At 56.5% G+C, this 22,457-nt stretch overlaps 1 protein-coding gene across 4 annotated transcripts; it reads right to left on the bottom strand.

Annotated features, from left to right (window-relative positions):
- Nucleotides 1-772: 772 nt before the first annotated feature.
- Nucleotides 773-22,354, bottom strand: ACE (angiotensin I converting enzyme). Of its 4 annotated transcripts, none has more exons than XM_058561313.1 (25): nt 22,085-22,354; nt 21,305-21,472; nt 20,584-20,677; nt 19,764-19,907; nt 19,095-19,286; nt 18,415-18,512; nt 17,843-18,015; nt 17,281-17,504; nt 16,789-16,933; nt 16,396-16,494; nt 15,995-16,117; nt 15,424-15,635; nt 14,645-14,781; nt 13,381-13,539; nt 13,012-13,099; nt 10,779-10,922; nt 10,412-10,609; nt 8,580-8,677; nt 8,206-8,378; nt 6,035-6,258; nt 5,582-5,726; nt 5,134-5,232; nt 2,851-2,973; nt 2,294-2,481; nt 773-2,110 (listed from the first exon to the last, which is right to left on the bottom strand). In XM_058561313.1, exons 1-25 carry the CDS (start codon nt 22,337-22,339, stop codon nt 1,881-1,883), a joined length of 3,933 nt encoding a protein of 1,310 aa, XP_058417296.1. In that variant the 5' UTR covers nt 22,340-22,354; the 3' UTR covers nt 773-1,880. The 4 variants fall into 4 exon arrangements, with proteins under 4 accessions (XP_058417296.1, XP_058417297.1, XP_058417298.1 ...); XM_058561314.1 differs by having other exon boundaries at nt 10,418-10,609; XM_058561315.1 differs by lacking the exon at nt 22,085-22,354 and adding an exon at nt 21,780-21,942.
- Nucleotides 22,355-22,457: the final 103 nt, after the last annotated feature.

Below are 22,457 nucleotides of genomic sequence, written 5' to 3'. Positions count from 1 at the left end.
TCAGACCTTTGGGTGTTGAATGCCAGTGCCCTCACACTGCCCGCAAGCTCTGAGAGGCAGCATGAACCTCTGCAGTTCACAAGGATAGGAAAGAGGGTGATGTGACAATGACCTTTGTCTGGCAGACAGAGAGCTTTCAAAACATCAGGCTGGGGAGGGGGTAATTAAAGAAATCTTTGGTAGAAGAAGGCTTGGAACTATTTAGAGGATATGTTTATAAATTCCATTGTCCTAAGTAATTGTAAACTTCCACCCTCTTGCATATCTCAAATACCTCAACTCCACATCCTGCCCCATGGAACAGGCCTGTACAGCCAAGTCTACGTGCAACGCACACACAAACAGATGTCTACACAGACACACTCACACACAGATGCAAACACACACACACACAGATATACAGATACAGACACACACAATGGCAGCTGGAGATTGGGGGGGCAAAAACTGTGGACTAAAGGATATTGGGGGACAGAGATTGGGGGCTGGGCCTGGCTGGGGTCAAGGTACCACTAAGGCCGGGAAGAGGCTCAGGGTCCTGATAGAGGGGGCCAGGCTGGCAGTGGAAGCCTCTGGCCCCAGAAAACTGACCGACTTCCCTTTGGCCAGGTTCCAAGTTTGGCATATAAATATCTGAAAAATAGATCTAGTCATGTTAACTGGAAAAAGGACACACCTCTATAAATACAGTGTGATCCCATTTAAAATATGTGCTGAGAAAAAAAAGGCTGGAAAGATATATACCAGAATGTCAACAGTGCTTATCTCTTGGTGTTGATATAAAGGACGTTTATTTTCTTTATAGTTTTCTGTATTTTACAAATTTTCTATCATAAACATGTAGATAAAAGTTATAAAAATGGCCCTCAAAATGATACTCCTTCAAACCCATATTTGCCTTCCGAGGGAAGGCTCAGGGTGAGGGCGTGTGCCCGGGGACAGGGAGGTGGCCTCTGGCAGTTAATCCCCGCATGGGGGCTGGCTACTGCCATGCTCCAGGATTTAGGGCCCTTCTCCAGCTGGGGCGAAGGGACCTGGCCCTGGGACCGTGGGCAATACTCGAGTGGTTCTGTCCACTTTCACAAGTGGACATGGAGCTGGTGCAGGCAGGAGCCTGAGGTGACCACAGGGCCAGTTCTGCCCCCTCAGTGAGTCAGGCACTTGCAAGATACTCTTCCCCAGGGAACCAGAGGACAGCCAGGAGCCTTCCATCTGGGGACCCAGCCACTTATGGGAACAGCTGGGGCAGGGCGCCAGTATGGGGCAGGGCTCCCACAGCACACGGAAATATAAGACCGGTAGCCCAGAAGGTCAGCTCCCACTTTGCTTCCCAGAATCCTTCTGGGTTGGTGCCCAGGCCGGGCAGGGGCTGCCTGCCATGGCAGGACACTGGCAGGCTGCCTGGCCTAGAGGCAAGACAGGAGTGGGCACCGGGTGGTGCTGGGGCCAGAGTTCTGGGGCATTTTCCCAGGCTCTTCTTGGAGGAGGATAAAGACACCCAGTGAAGTGACCCGCTTGACTGCCAGGAGGTGGGAGAGTGTCCCTGTCCCTGTCCCTGGCTTCCCCGTGAGGGACACAGACTCAGATGGGGAGGGCAGGACCTTTAATTGTATTCACAGAGAGACTGGGAGGGGGCTCCATGGAGGTGGCCTGGTGCCCAGGGCCTGGGGGGCAGGGACTGCGGTGGCTCGTGGTCTGGAGGATGGATTCTCAGCACAGGACTGGAGGTGGAGGGCGGAGGAGGGACGGGGCTGGAGGAGGAGGAGGGCGGGCTGGGGTGAGGCGTGACAGGAGCTGCGGGTCCTCGGCCCACCGCATGCCCCCACCCGAGTCTCTCGGTGGCGGACGCTCCCTGGCAGGCCTGGCCTGGCCTGGTCATCTCAGGAGTGTCTCAGCTCCACTTCGGAGCCGAACTGGGGCCCACGGTGGGGCTGGTGGATGCTGTGGTGGCGGATGCTGAAGAGCCGCTGGGTGAGGCCCACGGTGGCCACCAGCAGGGCGATGCCCAGGAAGAGCAGCATCCACTGGCCCACGCGGGCCTGCTGCTCCCCCAGGTTCAGGCCCAGGAAGTTGACGCGGCCGGTGCCCGGGAAGGAGCCTTCCGAGCGAGCTGGGCAGGGGAAGCAAGGAGAACAGGGTGGAGGGCGGGCGGCGGGCAGGGCTGGGGCTCATTTAGGCCGGCTTCCCTCTCCTTGCTCTGAGGTCAGACTTGAACCTGCCTGAACTGGGGAGGGGGCCCAGCCCTGAGCGAGCTCAGGGACTAGCGGGGCTGAGGTGGGGTGGGTGGTGGTACCGGAGTTGGGCGTCCAGTTGTACTGCGGCCAGCCCAGCTTCTCCCCGTGCCGCCCGTTCTCCGTGAGGAGCCAGTCCAGGAGCGGCTTGAAGTAGTTCATCATGGCTGAGGCGGACATGTTGGGCTGGCCCGTGATCAGCTTCATGGCTTCCGGCCACGGCTTACTGAAGCCCAGCTTCATGGCGTCCCTGGGGGAGCACCAGAGAAGGGAAACCGAGTCAGAAGGACAGGTGAGGAGGCTCACTGCCCCTCCTGCCCCGACCTAATACCCCCTCCTCCACACCCCATCTCCTAGCCTGAACTTCCCTTAGGGATTGGAAGGGCCTGGGCAGGTCTGGGGGTGGGGGTGGGGGTGGGAGGGATGACCCAGGCCCAGAGGGCTCTAGCTCTCTGCTAGAGATGGCACACCAAGGTGTGGCACAGGCTTCGTCTGGGAGTACCCAGCCCAAGCGCCAAAATGGCAGGTGTTCCCAGAAGAGCCCCCCTGGGCTCCTCAAGGCTGAGGGAAGTAGGTCAGAGCGTGGAAAACAGTCAAAAGAAGGCCAGAGAAGACTCACGCCAGGCGCTTCCCTGCCTCCTTGGACTGGTAGATGTCACACTTGTGCAGGGGGCCCTTGTGGCCAGCCGCCTGACACAGTGCCTCGTGGAACTGGAACTGGATGACAAAGCTGACAAAGTACCTGCAGTGGAGGGAAGGTGTGGCACGGGGCGGGGTGGTTGAGGGGCCCGTGCCGCTGAGCCCCAGCCACCTCCCACCTCCCACTGCAGTCAGGATGTCAGGGCGAGCCCACCTTGGCCCTCAGAGTCATCAAGGCCCCTTTCACACCTCCCACGTGTGAGGCTGCCTCCACGTCTTGGAAGGGCCTGCTTTGAGGAGCTCTGGGGGGTCACTCATGGGGGAGGAGGGTCAGGGCAGAGCACTTCAGAGATTTGGCAGGCTGCTTTGGAGGCAGTGAGGTCTCTGTCCCTGGGGTACATGCAAGTAGAGGCCAGGAGTTGCCCAAAGGGTCACATGTATCTGTCAGGGTGGTCTGGGCAGGGAAGCCAGCCCAAATAATCTCCTTTATCCCAAAGCAGCAGGAGTTCCCTGGTAGAAATCTGCCAGTCACGGCCAGAGCAAGCTCTCCAAGTCTGGAGAGGTTTTTTTTTTTTTAATCATTTTATTTATTTATTTATTTTCCCCCCAAAGCGCCAGTAGATAGTTGTATGTCATAGCTGCACGTCCTTCTAGTTGCTGTACGTGGGACGCGGCCTCAGCATGGCCAGAGAAGCAGTGAGTCTGTACGCGCCCAGGATCTGAAGCCGGGCCGCCAGCAGCGGAGCGCGTGCACTTAACCGCTAAGCCATGGGGCTGGCCCTGGAGAGGTTTTGAACGTCCCAAACTGGCAGCACAGTCCTCCTACTTTGAATGCTGGGCACAAGCCAAGTGCCACTGACTTTCCTGGCTTTTTCTAAAAGTTCTTTGCCAAGGCTGCTGGTCAGAATTTGTAATGTATTTCCTTTGCCCACCCTGCCCAGAGAATTATCTGTGCTAAGCTCGGAAGCTAACCGTCACATGGGCCTGGCTTCTGTGTGAAAGTGAGTGCCAGCTTGGAAGCCTGGAAGCCAGTCGAGAAGGCAGGTGGAGGCCCTTCCTACAGGTCATCCTGGGGCACTGTCCAAGTCAGGCCTGTTCCAAGGTGCCCTTGAGTCTCCTTGGTCTCCTGCCCACTTCTGCTCTCTGGAGCATCTGAGCAGGCTTTCTCTCTCTTCCTGGACTCTAGGGGACAGAATTCACCCACCCCACACTTATTTATTAGGTCTTGACTATGTGCTGACGTCATGCCAGGTGCCAGGGTGGAAAGGTAGCCATGGTGGGCATGAGCCCTCTCTCGCTGGGCTTTCAAGGACCACCAGACAAGCGCTGGAGGTGGCCACACCCCTCCTGGGGCAGGCATCACTGCCCTCTGCACCTTGCCTCACAGCGGCCTGAGCTATTTGTAGCCCAGGGGCACCTGGAACCTCACCCTAAGGTCTCCCCTGATCCTTTCCTCCAGTCCTATAATTACCCTTCCTAGCCCTCAGCAAGTGCTCTCCTGCAGCACATAGAAGGAAAGAGACTGGGCTGGGTACATTCATGCTATGGCTGCATGACTCACAGCGCCAGTATGTTGAGGCATTCCATTTAAGAGAGGAATTTAATAATGGTAGGTTGTGGCCACCATTTCCCAAACACACTGTGTACGCCAAGTATGCTAAGAAGTTAACTCTTGCAGCAATCCTGTGAAATGGGATTTCATAGGTGAGGAAACTCATGGTCACAGACACTGAAGAATTTGTTCAAGGAAACAAAGTAGTAGAGATGAGATTTGAACCCAGTTCTGTGTGACCCCAAGCCTGTGACCCCATGTCCCTAACAACACAGCCTCCCAGTCTAACTGGGTCTCTAATCCTAGCTTTAGTGTATAGGAGGTCTTCCAGGTACAACTCAAATTAGGCAATACGTTCAATATGTAGTAAAGGAATCACAATCTTGCTTAAAAAACAAAACAAAAGCGAATAGCGCTCAGGTCATGACCTAGCCATGGGACATGGTTAATGTTAACGAACCATTAATGGTCTTGTAACCATTAGCCAGTTATGGTGGAGTTTCTGTTTTCAGCTGTCTGGAGGGTAGAGGCTCTCGTCATATCAAAAGAGAGAAACAACGGTCAGCCTTGGTTGCAGGCGTGTGGCCCAGGCACAGTGTGCCATGCAGCCGGGCCCCTCAGGTCGCCCTGAGGGGTAGCTCCTGACAGGACAGCGACGGCAGTTTGAACACTAAGTGGCAGGCACTGCCCTCCTCCCTTTCGCGTTGTTACCTGATATAAGGCACACTTGAAGGAATGTGGAATTTGGCCCCTGGGTCAAAGTCGCCTTGAGTCCTGGCTACTGGGGGGCAGAGGCCCTGGTACTTCAGCCTGTCAGAGAGGAAGATACGTTGAAGGGAGGGTTTGGGGAGAATCAAGGCAGGGAGAGTTGGTGTTTTTGACTTAAAGGATGGTCCTTGCATCTAGGGGCTATGCTGGGCACTCCAGACCCCTATGTGCTGTGCCTCTGTGCACAGTCACCCCCTACATACCCCATCACTTACACGCACACACACTAAGACCCATGTGTATGTACACACACACACACAACCCTAGACGCCACATACACAGACGCACTTAGCATGTGCACAAGGGCACAGGCACCTGCACACTCACACAGACACCCAAAGACACCCATGGAGACTCCTCCACCCACACTCCCACGGGGGCATTCTAGAACCTGAGGCTCCACCATTCCTGGTTGTAATTCTCCTTAGTGATGCTTTTGTCAAATACCCTCCAGCGCCACTGGTCAATGAGGTAGCTGAAGGGGACAAAGGCGATCTTGTCAAGTGCCATCTTCATCAGAAAGTTGATGTCTTGCTCTGCCAAGAGAAGGGAGCCCAGTTGTCAGATCTGTGCCTGCCTCCTGCCATGTCCTAGCAGCTAGGCCATGATGGATGTGCGATGGGTGGAGAAGGGAGGAGTGGGCTGAAACTCTTTGGGTCCTGTGACCTGCCTCTAACAGGTCTGTGGGTTCCATCCTCCCGGCTCACCCTGCTGGTGGCCCCATTATTCCCCATTTCTTTGTACCAACCTCTGCCTGTGGCCATTAAGTCCCCTCTCCCCACCTCCCAAGCTCACTGCCCCTTCTTGATCCCCCACCCACCAGGATCTCCCGGTCCTCTCTCACCATATCCGCCACCCTCGCTACTCAGCAGGTTGATGTTGTATAGGTGCTTGGGGGTAGACACTGAGAGGGCCAGCACGTCCCCAATGGCCTCGTGAAAGCCAGGGTTGGCACCCTCCCGGAAGGTCACAGGCAAGTCCTTGTACTGCATGAAATACTGTATGTGGCCCATTTCGTGGTGGGCCACCACCAGGTCCTCCATGTTCACAGCAGTGCACTGCTTGATCCTGGGAACACGGGGGTGGGGAGAGGGTGTAGAAGGGGGAAGTGAGGAGCCCTGGGCAAAGGGACCTGCTATCCTTACTGCATACAGAGCAGACTCCCATCACTGCTATATGCAGGGAACACAGCATTATGGGAAGAAAACCCAAAGGAGAAATGGAGTAAGCCTGAGAAAGAGGGAATCAGGGGGGTGGAAGCCCCTAATGTATGGTCATTCATGCCATTCCTCTGCCTCTAACTTCCCAGAATAACTCCAGCCCACACTGCCATATTGCATTCTGATTGTGCAAAGTACTTGCTCTAGAGGCATTGGGACACTCAGTTCTGGTCAGTGCAGGACTTTCTAGGATGTGGGTCCTGGGTTTTTCATGTACACGTTTTGTCTCTCTGAAGACTTAGGCTTCCTGAAGGCAACAATGGTGTCTGAGCTATTGTGCATCCAGTGTGCCCAATACTGGCAAGCATATTCACTCCAGGATTTCTTATGGCCAGGACTGAAATGGCATCTGCAGAGCTGTCCAAGCCAGAGGGTTCACCGCCCTCTCCATCCTTCCTCATTCTCTTATGAGCCAGTGAAATACTCCCTTGGATCTAACCAGAGCCCTTTAGCTCAGTTGACCCCATTTTTCTGTCATTCTATTGGGAGGGGGAAGAGCTGCCCAGCACCCTGGTTACAATGAGGTTGGGGTCTGTTCACTTTCTCCTATGACTCCCCATACAAAGGAGTACTCCAAAAGAGCTCTCACCCCCTTGATTCTGTCAATGCCCAGCCCTACAGCTGCAGTCAGTCCTCATGCCTTTGAAGGAAGGGTGCAAGGCCAGGAGATCCAGTGAACCCTGTCTGGTTTGTTCCAGGCTCTCTGTGTCCACTCTTCTCAAAAGAGACACTTCATCAGCTGTGGCAGATCATCTTTGCCACTTTCCCCAAGAGGTGGGGTCTTCCTTCCCTTCTCTTGAATCTGGGTTGGCCTCGTGACTTGCTTTAGCCAATAAAATGTGGCAGAAGTGACTCTGCCAGTTTTGGACTTAGCCTTTAAGAGACTGGCTGCTTCTGCTTTCACTCTGGGGGATGCCAGCTGCCAGGAAAGAAATCTGACTGCCTGACTACCATACTGTGAGGAAGCCCAAGCTAGCCTGGAGAGAGAGATGTCCTACCAACCCCAGATGCTCCAGCCATCTCAGCCCAGGGAGCCAACGTGTGAGTGAAGAAGCCAACTCGAACATTCCGCCCCAGCATGCCACATGGAGAAAAACAGAGGAACCCAACCAATAGCCAGAACCAAGGCCCCGGAGAGATGGCGCCATTCAGCTATTCCAGCCGTCTCCAGCCATCAAAGCTACCCCAGCTAAGGTCTCCATCATTGCAGAGCAGGGACAAGCCTTTTCCACTGTAATGCCTGAATTCCTGACCCCTAAAATCATGAGCATAATCAATGGTTGTTTTATACCACTAAGTTTTGGGGTGGTTTGTCATGCAGTAATAGATAACTGAAACACACCTCCAATGAAGACAGCTTCTGAGCCCCTGTCAGCGGTGAGGGTGGATCTGTGCGAAGCCCCCATGTCCTCATGTGCCTCCCTGTGTCAAGGCACATGCACCCAGGGAGAGGGCCAGCTGTATGCAGGGGCTGCTCTGGAGTGAGGGAAGGCTGGGCAGCTCACACAGTGCTCACACCCAGGACTGGGACCTTCGGCACTGGCCGACTGACCAAGCTGGCAGAGCTAGTCAGCACTTGAGAATACCCTCACCTAGTGGATGAGGTTCCCCTGCCAGAAGCCAATGGCCAAGCTGGGGCCAGGCCCAACATGCTTGACCTTCCATCCCAAGATCTGGCCCCCTGTACCTGTTTCTGCTTGCTCTGGCTGAAGGGATGGCAGTGGAGACGCTACTTGGCTCATCTCCTTGCCCACTGGACTAAGGCTAAGGTCTCCTGGCTGCAGCTTGGACAAACCTGAAGTCTTTGCTGTTGTAGAAGTCCCAGGCAGAGGCATGGCATACCACCTCCCGCCCATCGTTTGGCTTCTCCAGCATGGACTTGTTCCAGAATTCAAGGGGCACAGGCAGCAGCCCCAGGGAGGTGAAGAAATTGTCCGCTTCCTCAAACATCCTTCTGGGTGTCCAGCCCTGCAAGCAGAGGGAGCTCAGCTAAAACTGGGGACTATGGGGACAGGTTGTGTGGTGCAGCTGGGGAGAGAACTGGGAGAGGGCTAAGCTAGATGGCACTCTGGAATCAGAGGGCCCTTTCCCACCCAGGCAGGGGCCTCTCCTCCCCTGTGCCCTGGGGCTGCTATGGAGGAGCAGGAGGGCGAGGAGGCCGGTGCGGACCTGCTTTATCATGGCCTCCGTGGCATCCATCTTGGGGGCTGAAGGGAAAGGCACCACCAAGTCATAGATGTTGGACCAGGTCTGCGCCCACATGTTCCCTGGAGGTGGGTAGGGAAAGACATGTGGAGAGAGGAGAGACAGATGTTACTTCTTAGGCTCAGCACTATCACACACGGAGAGGGAACCAGATCCCAGTCCTGTGAATCATAATGGTTTCTCTTGAGCATCTACTGTTTGCAGATTGTGCTGGGCATTCGACATACATCATCTTCAGTTTGCACATCCAGCCTACAAGGTCGTTACTGTCCTGGCTCACTGGTGAGAACCTTGCTGGCCAGCAGGGAGTCAAGGTGGTCCTCACTGTCCATGAGCAGTGAAGACAGGTGTGACTAGCAACTGTGTACAAATGCAGAAGCCTCAGGTCCCGGGAACGTCTATGCACATGTGTTCACCACTTACTGAGAGTTAAGTAACCCGCCTGGGGGCCCACGGCTTCTAAGCGAGGGGGCTGGGTTTAAATGCAGGCAGGCAGGCGCACTCCTGACCAACCACTGCTGTGTCCCCTCCAAGTCACCTGAGATTGGCTTATGTGGTTGCCTGGCAAGAACCACACTCCTTCAGGAGAGGTTGATGCCTCTGCATTTAGGGTAAGAGAAGAGAGCCCAGTTCTCCAGGAGTGGAGAAAAGGAGGATATTCTGAGTGAGTGGAAAGGTCTAGAAAAAGATTGGGAGAGTCTTTTGTAGCCAAAGGAGATTAAGCTTGAGCTGACATCAGGTGGAGTCTAAAGTGCAAACCAGTGAGAGTTAAGAGTGAGTGAGTGAGTAAGAGAGCGTGAGCTAGCCAGTGCCTGGCCACTCCGATCACCAGCGGCTGAGTTCTAAGGCCCAGCTCCACTCCAGCTCCCGGACCCCCTGGGCACATTGCTTCCCCTCCCGAGGTCTGTGTTTCTCAGCCATCAAGCTGATGTCCACTCTGATGTTCCTTAGTCTTACCAGAGAGGGATCAAGGATGGCTGGTCTCTTGGGCTGCAAAGATCCTCCAGGCTGAGTAGGAACTAGACCCAAATCTGGACCAGCTTCTGGGGTCTCCCTCATGATTTGTAAATGGTCTGTGGCCCCATCGGGCCTCTTTGTTCACAGTAACAAGCTCCCCCGGAATATGTTCCTGATGGCCCGACAGGGACAGAGACCTGGTAGCCTCTACTTTGCTCCAGTCCCTACCATCCTTATTCTCTTCCACTGCCTACTTCATGCATTCATGGCATTTGAGTTTATAGTCCCTGAAAAACGGGGGTCCAAAAGTTGAGGTGGATCTACACTCTCAAGACTCTTCTCTGTTCTCCTAACCCCTGTAGCCTGAACGTTGTGTCTGCCTTTCTCCTCCTCGCAACTACTTTTTCCATCTGTTAGAACCTCTCATCTTTCAAGGCTCTGTTCACATGGCACCTCTTGGGGAGGCCCCAGCTCCCACGCACAGCCCCTTCCTCATGCTCCTGTATCATGCTGCCTCGAACTGTGATGAGTGATGTGGTCTCCCTGTGACAAGATTATGAACTCCCCCCAACTGCCCCAGCCATGGTGACTTGCACTACATGGATCTGTAGCAAATGTGGCACCAGACGCAAACAGAGGGCTTGTCTCCTAGCATCCAGCCCCTACTCCACTCCAGCTTTGGCAACATTCCCTCCAGGCTCAAGTCTTTTCACTCTCCCAGCCTGAAGTGCCATCTGCAGACCCTTCCCAGCCTGCCCTCTGCCTTCTAGCCAGCTCTGGTCCCACCCTCCCTCATACTGGGGTCTGCCTTCATCCCCTCCTCATGGCCCAGCACTTGCCCTCACCCAGCAGATGAGCCGGAATGGGGCCCTCCAGATTGATGTGCTGGGGCCCATAGTGGCGGTGCAGGGCCCGGCGCACGTAGGCGTGCAGGTTCAGGTAGAGCGGCTGCAGCTCCTGGAAGAGCTGCTCCAGGTCTTGCTCCAGGGACGGCATCTCGTACATAGATCTCCACGAGTCCCCTGCATCTGCGTAGCCTGCGGAGGGGACACAGTCAGGCTCTCTAAACACCTGGCCATTCCCTGAGCACCCCTTGCCTCCTCCAGGGACCTCCCTCTCACCAGGCTTAGGGTCTCCGAGGACCTCTCCGAGGGCCCCAGCAGGGCTGGGACCAGAGAGCCAGTGATGCCAGCTGGAGGGACTCACCATTGAGCTGGGCAGCCTTGTTAGCAAGCTCCACGTATCTTGGGAAAAAAGGGAAGATGGACCTCCCCACCTTGTCTCGCCAGTTCTGCCACGCCCATAACAGTTCTTCATATTTCCGGGATGTGGCCATCAGATTTGTCAGATCTGGAGGGCAGGGGTTGAATGGCTTGAGCCCTCAGCCCTTGGCTCACCTCCCACCTCCTTCAGAGCTGGAATAAAACTGGTGAGATCATGTAAAAGGGACAGTACAGGCAGCACGTCTGGTGAAATGGGAGAAAAGGTGGTGCCCTTTCTACAGGGGCTCCCAGGCTGTCAGATGGGGGCTTGGTGCTGCATGCATGTAATCTCAGCCGATCCCCGGGTTTCAACAGCCCTGTGATGGATGTGCTTGTTTCCACGTGAGCGGTTTGGTGACATGGCTGGGTCTCCCAGGAAGTAGCTGAACTGGGGAACAAACCAAAGGCCCACCATTCCCTGCTCACCCCTCCCTGGGAGAAATCGCCTGCAGGTCAAAAGACCTGACTTCCTGTTCTAGCCTCCCACTGACCCCAAAATCACCTTGCAATCACAGGACCCCTCTTTCCCTATCTATAAAATGGGATAATTCCACCCTCACAGTGGGGTGAAAATCGAACAGGAGCACAAGGACCCGGAGCAGGGAGGGTGCCTCGTTCATCTCTGTGTCCCTGCAGGGACCAGGGCATCCTTCACAAACTGCAACTGAACTGACTGAATAAAAGAATAGCTGTGAAGACCAAGTACAGAGAACCATCCAAGCATTGTCAGAGAGCCAGGAAGCCTGGCTTTGTGTCCTGTTGAAGCCACTGACCACGTGAGTGGCCTCCTTGATTAGGGATTGTATGGAGCTGACATCCACCTCGCAGAGCTGGGATGAGGATGGCATGAGCTCGTGTGTTGATTCTGAGGCTCCACACAGACCAGTGGTGGCATCCTTTCCCGCCCGGGCCTGGCCTGAGATGGAAGACTGGATGGCTTCGGGCCCTGCACCCCTCAGTGACCTGTGCTCGCTCCTCATTTCGGAACATGGTACGTGATATCTACTTTTCACAGAGAAAGTACATTCAAATTAACTTTCTTTGGAAAAAAATGTATTTGGATAATTTCACATCTGTCCTCTGCTGATGTGAGTGTTCTGCTTTTGTGGGTGCTTCTTATTCTTACTAATGGAACTGACCTGATGGCCCAGCCCTGGATTAAGGGGCTGACTGATAGGGGTGCTGAAGGCCACACTCCCTTTAATGCTCTTAATCCATAAACACACACATGCGCGCACACGCACGTGCACACCACACGCACACACACAGGCACACACATGCAGACACACAAACATACACACACGCACACGTGCCCCCCAACACTTTGCGTGCCTATCCACATCCACAACCCGTAGGCCAAACCCTGTCCCAGGAAAACTTTCTCTCTCCTGTTTATTTTCCATTTCCCCTCTATTTGTCATTGTTCTAACGTGGGAGTTGGGCGCAGGGCCAGGCAGAGACTGTTTCTGGGTGGAGATTCATCAGGGAGAATGTTTATGCCTCTGGCTCTCCAACCCTGGGAAGGGTAGGTCAGGAGGGAGGAGGGGGTGTATCTGTGTGCAGGGACTTGGGTGTTGAGGGTGAGCTCCCTCAAAAGGGAGAAGGTAATAAGGCCCAGCCAGTGTGGAGACAGGACAAGTGGGAGCTGGTCCCTCCTTCCAGCAGGAAGTGGCTGTGGAGAGAGTGAAGCTGAATGGCATGAAGTTGGCTTCTGCAGGCTGTGGCTTCAATTTCTTGGGTGGGGGTAAGGAGGGACCAGAGAAGGTGGGAAAGACAGGATTGGAAGGAGCACGGAAGGGAGATGCCTAGAGTTACTATCCTTATTTGGGAGTCCAAGCCCTCAAAAGGCAAATTTGAGAGACAAATTTGAGATACCCACTGCTCTGCAGAGCAAGGTACAGGGAGGAAAAGAGAGAAGGGGAGAGTCTGGAGGAGGATGGAGAGGGAACAGATGGGTGGATCCAAGGGAGGGGCAGTGGATTAGGGCAGAGATAAGCAGGGGCTGCTTCTGAGTGGTGGCAGAGAAGCCCCACTGGTGGAAAACAGAAGTGAGGTTCCTGGGCACGCTGACCCAAGAGTGAGGCACGCCTGACCCCCCTTTCATGGGCCAGCACCCCTAACACTGGGTCCCACCGCAGCCTCCCCAGCCCCTCTTCTCATTGCCCTTGTATGCTCACCGGGCTCTAGCTGCAGACAAGTGCCGTTGGCAAGGCACACAGAGGCCACGCTGTAAGTGGTTTCCATGTCCAGCAGGATCTTGTTGTACTGCAGGAGGAGGAAGAGAGGCAGCGAGCTGCACCCCTTTACTACCTGCTACCCCAGGCACCATTCCAGAGGGGGGCTGTGGAGCTGGGGAAGTGTGTTCCCAAAGGTGCTGCCTTCTCAGTAATTCTGGAAGTGTATGTCAACATGGCAGATGTCACAACTTGACAAATCAAGGAAGAGGAAGCCACATGAAGGCCAGACTCCGTACTGGGCTCACTCCCCAGCTAGGACCTGGTCCTGACCTTGGATCCTCCACTCCCTGCTCCCCTCAAGCCACACACCTCCTCCAGCTCCTTGACAGGCAGTGCTGCCCGCTCTAGGTCCTGAATCTTCTTTATCATCCGCTTCATGGTGGCGTTCTGGAAGTTGGTCACATCAAACTGCCTGGCCCAGGTGCCGTACTTGAAGGTGTGGTTTGCCATCTGTATGTTCTTCTGCAGCTGAAGGCACAGGGGTAACCGTGTCATGAGGCCCAGGAGCTTTGGAGAGGCCTCTGAGGAGGAGGTGCCATGGGAGAGCCGAAGGGACTAGGGGTGGCGGTGAAGGGGGCAGATTCATCAAGTTGCTGCCTTTGCCTATAAAGACCCTCTTCAACCTGGACTGTCTATAATGTCCTGAATGCAGTACATGGCCCTCAACAGATGCCCACAGTTGAGCAAGTCATATCCTGGCAGGGGTAGAGAATAGGAAGCCCACCCGGTATCTTTTTTTTTTTTTAAAGATTTTATTTATTTATTTATTTTCCCCCCAAAGCCCCAGTAGATAGTTGTATGTCATAGCTGCACATCCTTCTAGTTGCTGTATGTGGGACGCGGCCTCAGCATGGCTGGAGAAGCAGTGTGTCGGTGCGCGCCCGGGATCTGAACCCGGGCCGCCAGCAGCGGAGCGCACACACTTAACCGCTAAGCCACGGGGCCGGCCCCCACCCCGTATCTTAAGGGCTGTTAGGGTGGAGGCAGCTTCGTATTAGCTCTGTGCTTCTCTGAGCCTCAGGGTCCCATCTGTAAAATGGGAATAAGATCACTGGTTTTGCAAGGCTGTTAAGGAATAAATGAGGCAACAGACGTAAAGCGCCAAGGAACAGGGGCCAGCACACAGTGCTCTTCAAGAAACGCTAGTCCTCTGTGGTTCACCTTGACATAAGCTGCGCTCACCACACAGGCGGGGATTGGGGTTGGAGGGGAAATGTAGCCCTCGCTGTGGTGGCAAATGGGGGCTTTCAATCTTTTCAAAACCAACTTTAGCATCATTTATTTATGTGCCAATTATTCCATTATTAACAACAGATTGTTAATGAAAGACAACTTGTTTGGGCATTGAGCATATGCCCACTCAAATCTGAAATTGAGTATTCTTTTCAATATTCCATTTGAATTTTTCACAAATTCCAACAGCCTCCCCTTGCTGAGGTGACACCAGGGGAGGGAGGGAAAGAGGGGGCGGCCTGCCCTGCCCTGCCCTGGGTTTTGGAGGATTGGTCGCTGGGGGGAGCACGTGTGTGTGCTGTGTGTGTGCATGGGTATGGAGCGTGGAGAGCGCCCCTACCAGGATCTTACTGGCCTCTGCACTGATGTTGATGTTGTAGTTCCAGTTGGCCTCGGCATATTCGTTCCACACCACCTGGGATCTCCGGTCATATTCCTCCACAAACTTGCTGGCCTCAGCCTCATTGGTCACCAGCTCTGTGGGACAGAATGGAGGGAAACAGACAGGCACCTCTTGCCCTCTTCTGCGGTTTGGCCAGAGCCCCACCACCGCCCCGCCTCCCCACCCCATCATGCCCCTGCCGCGCCCCAACTGGTCCCACTTGGGCTCTGGGTTGTCTGGTGGCTGGTTGTTTCCTGGTGGGTTGTTGTCTGGATGCTGGTTGTTGCCTGGCTGGTTGTTCCCTGGTTGATTGTCACCTGGCTGGTGGCCTCCTGGCTGGGGACCAGCAGGGGGTGCCCACAGCAGAGCAGGAGGAGAAGGAGGCTGGGCAGTCCTGGAGCAGCCCAACCTTGGCCCATGGCTGCAGGAGAGCAGAGCCCTGCAGCCACTGCCCCCTGGCCAATAAGAGTGGAGCCTGCAGTGTGACCTCATAGAGCAGTGTGGCTGGCCAGCCTGCCCCTGGAGGCCTCAGATCTGAGCACACTGTCTCTAGAATGTTGGGGAAAAGACATTCCCATCCCCCATCAGGGCCCTGCTGATGAGCTCAGGGGGCTACCTGGCTGTCCAGGGCAGGTTACCAGGGCCCAGCTGGGAGGAACTGACAGGGAACCTGGGTCCAGAGCCCAGAAGTGAGAACTCACCTTAGCGCCCCACCCCACCCTCACTCAGGGCTTTACCAATGCTCTCCGGGTAATTGTTGGGCATCGGTGGGTACCACTGATATTCTGGCCAGCCTAGGACCTCGCCATTCTTCTTGTTCTGCTCCTGCAGCCACTGACTGACCGGCTGGAAGTAGTTGAGCAGTGGCTGAGCATCCAGGGCATCTGAGCCGATCATATCCCTCAGCACCTCCTGCCAGGGCCGTGAGGAGCCTGCCTGCAGCAACTCCCTGTCAGGCAGAGCAGACACAACGCACAGGGGACTCAGGCCAGCGTCCACTACTGGCTCCCTGGCCCACCTGCCCCACCTCTGGCCATATCTGCCCCCCACTGGACTGCAAGGACAGCAGCATTAAGACTCCGGGGCCTAGGATCTCTGTGAAGGGGGCAGGGGACCTTTGTCTTGCCCCATGACAGCCAGAAGGCCCAATCCATCAATGTTTGATGAGAGAAAGAAAGGGGGAGGGAAGGCACCCTCCCCAAGTCCAGCCCCTTGGTGCCCCCACTGCAGCAGCCAGGTGCCTTCCAGACACGCCCTTCTCCAGCCTCTCCCCTCACCCTCCACTTGCCCTCCCTTCCCCCCACACACCGGAGCTTGTCCCCTGCCCGGGTGGACTGGTAGATGTCACACTGGTGCAGTGGGCCCTGGTGGCCTGCCTCCTTGCACAGGGCTTGATGGAACTGGAACTGCAGGATAAAACTCACAAAGTACCTGCAGGCACAGAGTGGGCATTAGGGGGGATGGTGGGGGTCCCTTACCCAGGCAGCATGCAGCTTGGACAGAGGTCAGACCAGGGGCTGCCTTGGCAGGTGAAGGGAGAGCCAAGCCTGGCTCAGGAGAGAGACCCATTGGAATTCCAGGCCCTGGGGGCGGGGGGTCCAGAAGAGTATGGGGATGAGCCCTGGGAATAGGAGGGGGCCAAGATCAGAGTAGGGCGAGGGGGACTAAAGGTGTGACAGAACTGGAGGGCAGGAGAGGGGCAATAGTACCTGATGTACGGTGTCACATTTGGGACATGAAACTTAGCTCCAGCATCAAAGTGGGTTTCGTTTCGGAGAACTGGAGGACAGATCCCCTGATATTTGGTTCTACAAGAGGATGGTTAAATTGTCTTAGGACCTAAGGGTTGCACATAGGCTGATTTAGCTTTTGCAGAAAAGGTAGGCATTCCCACCCAGCCATCCTTTCCCCATCCTGGTGAATTGGGGAAGACTTCCTGGAGGAGGGAGTTTTAGGCAAGGAAGAAGCACGTGGTGGGTAAAAGGATGGAGGCATTATTGGAGAGGAGGGCACTAGGACTGATCAAGGCAGGAGGCTCTTGGCTGCCCAGGAGGGTGGGAGGGCCATTGGGGTCAAGTCCTTCCTGATCCCTCTTTGCTCACCGAAGATACCACCAGTCAAAGTTGTAGCGGGAAGGGGGGGTACGCCCACTAAACACCCCCCAACGCCACTGGTCCACCAAGTAGCCAAAGGGCAGGAAGGCAATTTTTTCCAGCGCCATCTTTAACAAGTAATTGATGTCACTTTCTGTCAGGAGATGAGATGAGACGAGAGAGGTCAGAGGGAGAAGGGATACCAGCTAGGATGGGGAGGGCCTGGGGAGGAGCCAGGAGGAAGTGAGGCTGGGCAGATGCAGAGAAGGGAAGGCTGGCCTTCGAGACCATGGGGCCCCAGTTGGAAGAGGGCCCTTGGGTAGTGTTGAGCTGGGACTCAGGGTGGGCTGTGAGGCTCCGGGTGGATCCCCACGCCTGCCTGACCCGGGGCGGTGAGGCGGAAACAAGAAGGGCAGATTGGAGCAGGGGCAAGTGGAGTCCTGCCGTGGGATCGAGTGGGGTTTGGGTGGGGCTGGGCTGGGTCCTCTCCACCTCCCCTACCTGTGTCATTGGTGACATGGTCCAGCAGGCCGATTTTGTACAGATGTGCAGGAGTGGAGACAGAGAGCGCCAGCACATCCCCGATGGCCTCGTGGAAGCCAGGGTTGGCACCTTGGCGCAGGGAGACAGGCTGGCCCTTGTACTGCAGGTAGTACTGCACGTGGCCCATCTCATGGTGCACCGTGGACAGCTGATCTAGGTTGACCCGCGTGCACTGCTTGATCCTGGGGCGGGCAGAGAGCAAGGGTGACAGTGAGGACAGGGCAGGGCAGGGACCAGAGCGTGGGGAGGCTGGTGCCTGAGAGAAAGGAGCAAGGAGCTGGTGGAAACATACATATCCTTTACCCCACCCCAGCCCACACTCAGGCCTTTCCCCTCCATTCCAAGGTAGAGCTGACTACTTGTCAAAGTTGCCGAGGGAAGGCAACCGAATGGCAGCCCTGGAATAGACCCGGCCCCCGAGCCGGTGTTGGGGCTGGGGTAGAGGCAGGCCTGGGAACTGGCTTCTCTGGCTGCCTACTCTTCCCAGAGCCTCAGAACCCCCCTAGTCCCATGTCTAGACCTGAAGTCTTTCCTGTTGTAGAAGTCCCAGGCGGAAGCATGGCACACCACCTCACGCCCATCGCTTGGTTTCTCCAGCATGGACTCTGCCCAAAACTCAGGAGGCATGGGCAAGAGCCCCAGAGAAGTGAAGAATTCCTCTGCCACCCGGAACATGTGTGTAGCATTCCAGCCCTGGTGGTGGGGTGCGGGTACAGGTCAGGGGCCAGCTGCTGGGAGCTCACTGTGGCTGCCCCGAGGGCAGGTTTGGGGTCCCCCATCCAGGTCAGCTCCATGCCCATAAAGGCCATCTCTGCTCTGTGGCCTCCCTTCCCAGAGGTAAGGCCCCCACTGACCACAAAAGTGGACTACTGCTCACATCCCACCAGGGGGTCCTGAAGGGAGGGGCTGGCACCTCACCCAGGACTCAGACCCCAGCTCACCACTTGTACACATACTCCGGGCTGCTGCTATATAGAATGGGAGGGACCGAGATCCCTACCTAACATGTCTCCTTCACGTGACCTCTTCCCGCCCCTCTCCCATGTCTGACTCCCTCCTGTTGCTCCCACCCTGGCCTGATCCTGAGCTTACCTTCTGCACCATAGTACTGGTAACGTCGAGATTGGGTTTGTCAGGGAAAGGCACCATCATGTCATAGATGTTGTCCCAGCTCTGAGCCCACATGTCCCCTAGACAGAGGAGGGGAGCCAGACAGCTTGGCTCCATGCCCAGCCAGCGCCTGCTTCCCCATCGTGCCACTGAGCAGCACCTTGGGCCCCAGTATCTGGACCCTGGGGCACTCTAGGGCAGCAGCCTGCTGGGCTGGCTGAGGCCAGGAATCTCACACATCAGTCCCACCCACACTCCCAAGTGCTCCATGTTCCCCAGGGCTGGCAGAGGCCAAGTGTAAGCCCAAGTGACGCTGCCGGGGTCCTTTCGGACGGTGCCGGGGTCTCTGCCTCCCAACCCTGAGGCAGGGCCACAGGGCTTGCTTCCTGGGACACAAAGTAGGATTATTATTCCTCCTCCAGTGTGACTCCTCGCTCTGCCTTTTACTAGTTCTCTGCCCTCTGCCAAGTCACTTACACGCCCTAAGCCTCAGGGTGCCCAACTGAAGAGTAGGAACAGTGACAACGAGGATCGCCTGTTTTACGGTGGTGGTGAGCGAGCTACATGGGCTCATGCATGTGGGAGCCAACGTGTGGGCTCTAACGTGAGACATGGTGAGGATGATCCCTGGAATGTGTGTGGAGGGAAGGCCAGGTCCTTACCCAGCAGGTGAGCAGGGATGGGTCCCCTGAGGTTGATGTATCTGTCCCCGTATCGGCGGTGCAGTGCGCGGCGGACGTAGGCATGGAGGTTCAGGTAGAGGGGCTCTAATTGATGGTAGAGGTGCTCCAGATCCTCCATGAGGGTGGGCGACTCGTACCAGGAGCGCCAGTAGGCCCCCGTGTCTGAGAAGCCTAGTGGGGGTGGCATTGGGGTGCAGCTCAGGCCCAAGTCTCTGGCACCTTGGCCTCCCAGCTACTACTTCGCCATTCTCCTGGCTTGGAGTCTGTGAGTCTGCTGGCTAGCTGGAAAGGATGGCATGGGGGTTGCCACTCTACAATTTTCTAACTAGGGATTGCTCAAACTCCAGCTAAATAGATCCTGGAGAGCATGAGAGGTAAAGATGAATTCTAGGGCTGGGAGGAGGGCCAACAGGAGCAGGCAGGAGGGGCAGTGTGAGGGCAAGACAGCAGCCTGGTGGAAGGCAGACGGGCTCAAACCCAGTTCCGCCATCCACTACCTGTGCGACCTTGGGCCAGTGTATGGAATCATCATAACAGATGCCCTGTCTGCCTCAGGGGTTGGGACTCAGTGGTGACAGCGGATGGGAGAGCATTTTGGAAGCTGGTGAGGGTGACACCCAGACAAAGGAAGGGGCAGGGCATGCTCACCATCCTGCTTGTAGGCCTCATTGCTGAGAGCAGTGAAGTTCTGGTACAGGGGTTTCAGCGGGATGCCCACAGTGTTGTGCCAGCCTTCCCAGGCATATAGCAGCAAGGCATAGCTTCGAGAGGCAGCCAGGATGTTGGTGAGCTCTGAGACATAGGTCAGCAGGGTCAGTTAGGAGATTTCTCCGTTGAAGTCAGCAACAGCCTTCACCAAAGCTCCCACACTGGTCCTCACCATCTCCACCTGCTTCCTCAACATCATGATACCCGCAAAGCCAATGGCAACCTTCAAGCTGGGTGGGATGGGCTGGGAGCTATACAAAGCCAGCACCCAGCAGGTCCCTTGTCCCCAGGGAAATGATGATCTAAGGTGGTTGACACAAAGAAGACATCCAGAGACCAAAACCCAGACAGACCCTTCAGGACCCATTGGATGGAGCGCCTGACCTTAAGGCTGCCTAGTAAATGGGGGTCAGGGGGTGGGGGGAGAGGAGGAAAGTATAACAGAAGCCAAGAGGGGTCCAAGGCCTGTGGAGGGCTCTTGGGGGAGAATAAGAACCCATAAAAGGGGAAACGAGGCAGCCAGGACAAAGGCCACTGGTGAAGGGAGAGGACAAAGCACACAGGGGGGTGGGGCTGGGGGCCGGAGATTCCGGAAGTCGGTTTGCCAGGAGAAGCAGGGGTGTGGGGGCGTCTGACAGTCCAGCCCCAGTTGGAGGTCAGTGCCTTGCCACTCTCTCTGCAGTTCCTTTTGATAAACATGCAGCAGGGCGATGGGGAAGGGTAGGAAGCACCAGCAGAGACAGTAGAGACAGGACGGTACCTGGGTCCAGGGACCAGCAGGTGGCAGCCTTGTTGGGATAGCAGACCTTGGCGGTGGCGTAGATCCTGTTCATGTTGCTTAGCAGAGAGTTGTACTGGGGAGTTACAGTTGAGAAAATGTTAGCCATGAACCCCCAGAGAGAATCTGGCTACTCTCCTCTTTTTGCTGGGAGGAAAAGGAGGCCAGGAGAGGGGATGTGGCTTGGACAAGGCCACTTAGTGGCACTCAGAGCACTTCTGATCACTAATGCACGGATTCCCCTCCTGTGGAGGCAGCCTGTGGAGGCAGCCTGTGGAAGTGGAAACACATGTCCTGAGAGTCAGGGATCGGGGCTCAAGTCTGAGCTCGGCCACTACCTTGCAGTAAGGGCAAATCCCTCTCATTCTCTGCCCTTGATGTCTTCTCAGTCCTTCTCAATTTTTCTAAGGAAGCCCATAAACCAAACTGGCCTATGGAGAAATTTCGAAAACCCCTGTTTCATCTTTTACTGGTAACTTGAATTTGCCTTCTACTCTGTAATATTTGCTTTAATATAAAGTAACTTCCCACCCAATCTCCAAGGAAAATCAATGCTCAGGAAGCCATTCTATGCCTACCCAATAGTCAGGGTCCATACCGATCCCAGGGTCCCTCCCTGCCAGCCCCTTCCCTCCATCACAGTGGGGCACTAGGAGGCACCCCAACCACTTCTGCCTCCATCCCTCAGGTCCATGGGGCCCACCTGCTGGCGCTTCTCCAGGGGCAGGTTGGCAGAGCCCAGGATGCGCACACCACTGATGACTCGACGCAATATCGGGTCACTGAAGTTCTGCCAGATTGGGTCGTATAGCTCCTTGCACTTCTGGCCCCAGACCTCGGCAAACTCCTGGTTGAGCAGAGCTGCTTCCTCCTGTGGGCACCAGAAGGGCACCGGAGGGTATACTGGGGAGGCCCCGGCGCTGGGGGAGGGGAGACAGGCCAAGGGCTCCCGGAGACTGGGGATGGCAGGAGCACTGCTCCCTCCTCCTGGGCCCTCGGGGTCAGGAACTGGGGGACTCTGCCTCAGCGGGGCGGTGGAGCAGAAACGAGGCAGGGAGAGGAGCGGGTGAAGAGACAGTGATGAACGGAGACAGCAACAGTGAGAGAGGGGTAGGTTGCGGCCAGAGAGGACGAGGGCCCGAGCAGAGCGGGCACCCTCAGCGAAGACTGCCGCTGACCCAGCCCGATGTCATCCCCGGGCGCTGCCAACCAGGGGAACTCGGTGTCAGAGGAGCCAGCCTCATCCATTCGGTTCCTATGCCGGGCACAGACCATGAGCCCAGCACCGTCCTAGGGCGCCCACTGCCAGTCTGATGGGGCGGGGTGGGGGGAGTCCCGCGGGCTCCACTCGGCTCCCTCGGCTCACGGGCGGGGGGCGCGCGCCCGGCGATGACTCCCCGCCCCCCAGCGCCCGGCCGCAGGCCTGTGATTGGGCGCCCGGGCCCCGCCCCCCCCCCCCCCCGCGCCGGGCCCGCGCGCCCACCTGGAGCCGCGCGTTCTCCTGGGTGATGTTGATGGCGTACGCCCAGCCGGCGGCCGTGCTCTGGAACAGCACCTGCTCGGCGCTCGCGTTGAAGCTCTGCGCGAAGAGCTGCGCCCCGTCCTCGTCGGCGGAAAAGTTTCCGGGCTGCAGCACCGGGTCGAGCGCCAGCGCGGGCGGCGGCGGCAGCAGCAGCAGCAGCAGCGACAGGAGCAGCGGCCGCAGCCCCGGCCCCGGGCGACCCGGCGCGGCCCCCATGGCGCGGTGCGCGGTGCGCGGCGCTCTCCTTCTCCCGCGCCGCGCCCGCCCTGCGGATTATAAAACCCGGCGGCCGCCACCGCCTTCCGACACACCCCCACCTCCCCGCCCCGCCGCG

This window comes from Diceros bicornis, chromosome 18 (assembly GCF_020826845.1).
Source record: "Diceros bicornis minor isolate mBicDic1 chromosome 18, mDicBic1.mat.cur, whole genome shotgun sequence".
Taxonomy (NCBI): Eukaryota; Metazoa; Chordata; class Mammalia; order Perissodactyla; family Rhinocerotidae; genus Diceros; species Diceros bicornis.
This window is presented reverse-complemented; position numbering and strand designations above follow the sequence as displayed.

Excerpts from the sequence above, each read along its gene's own strand:
- ACE (XM_058561313.1), bottom strand. The coding sequence starts at position 22,339 with ATGGGGGCCGCGCCGGGTCGCCCGGGGCCGGGGCTGCGGCCGCTGCTC. Across the intron at positions 16,118-16,395 it reads AATGTGACACCGTACATCAG|GTACTTTGTGAGTTTTATCC; the intron begins GTACTATTGCCC and ends CTGTGCCTGCAG. Across the intron at positions 8,678-10,411 it reads GGCTCATCTGCTGGGTGAGG|GGAACATGTGGGCGCAGACC; the intron begins GCAAGTGCTGGG and ends ACCCACCTCCAG.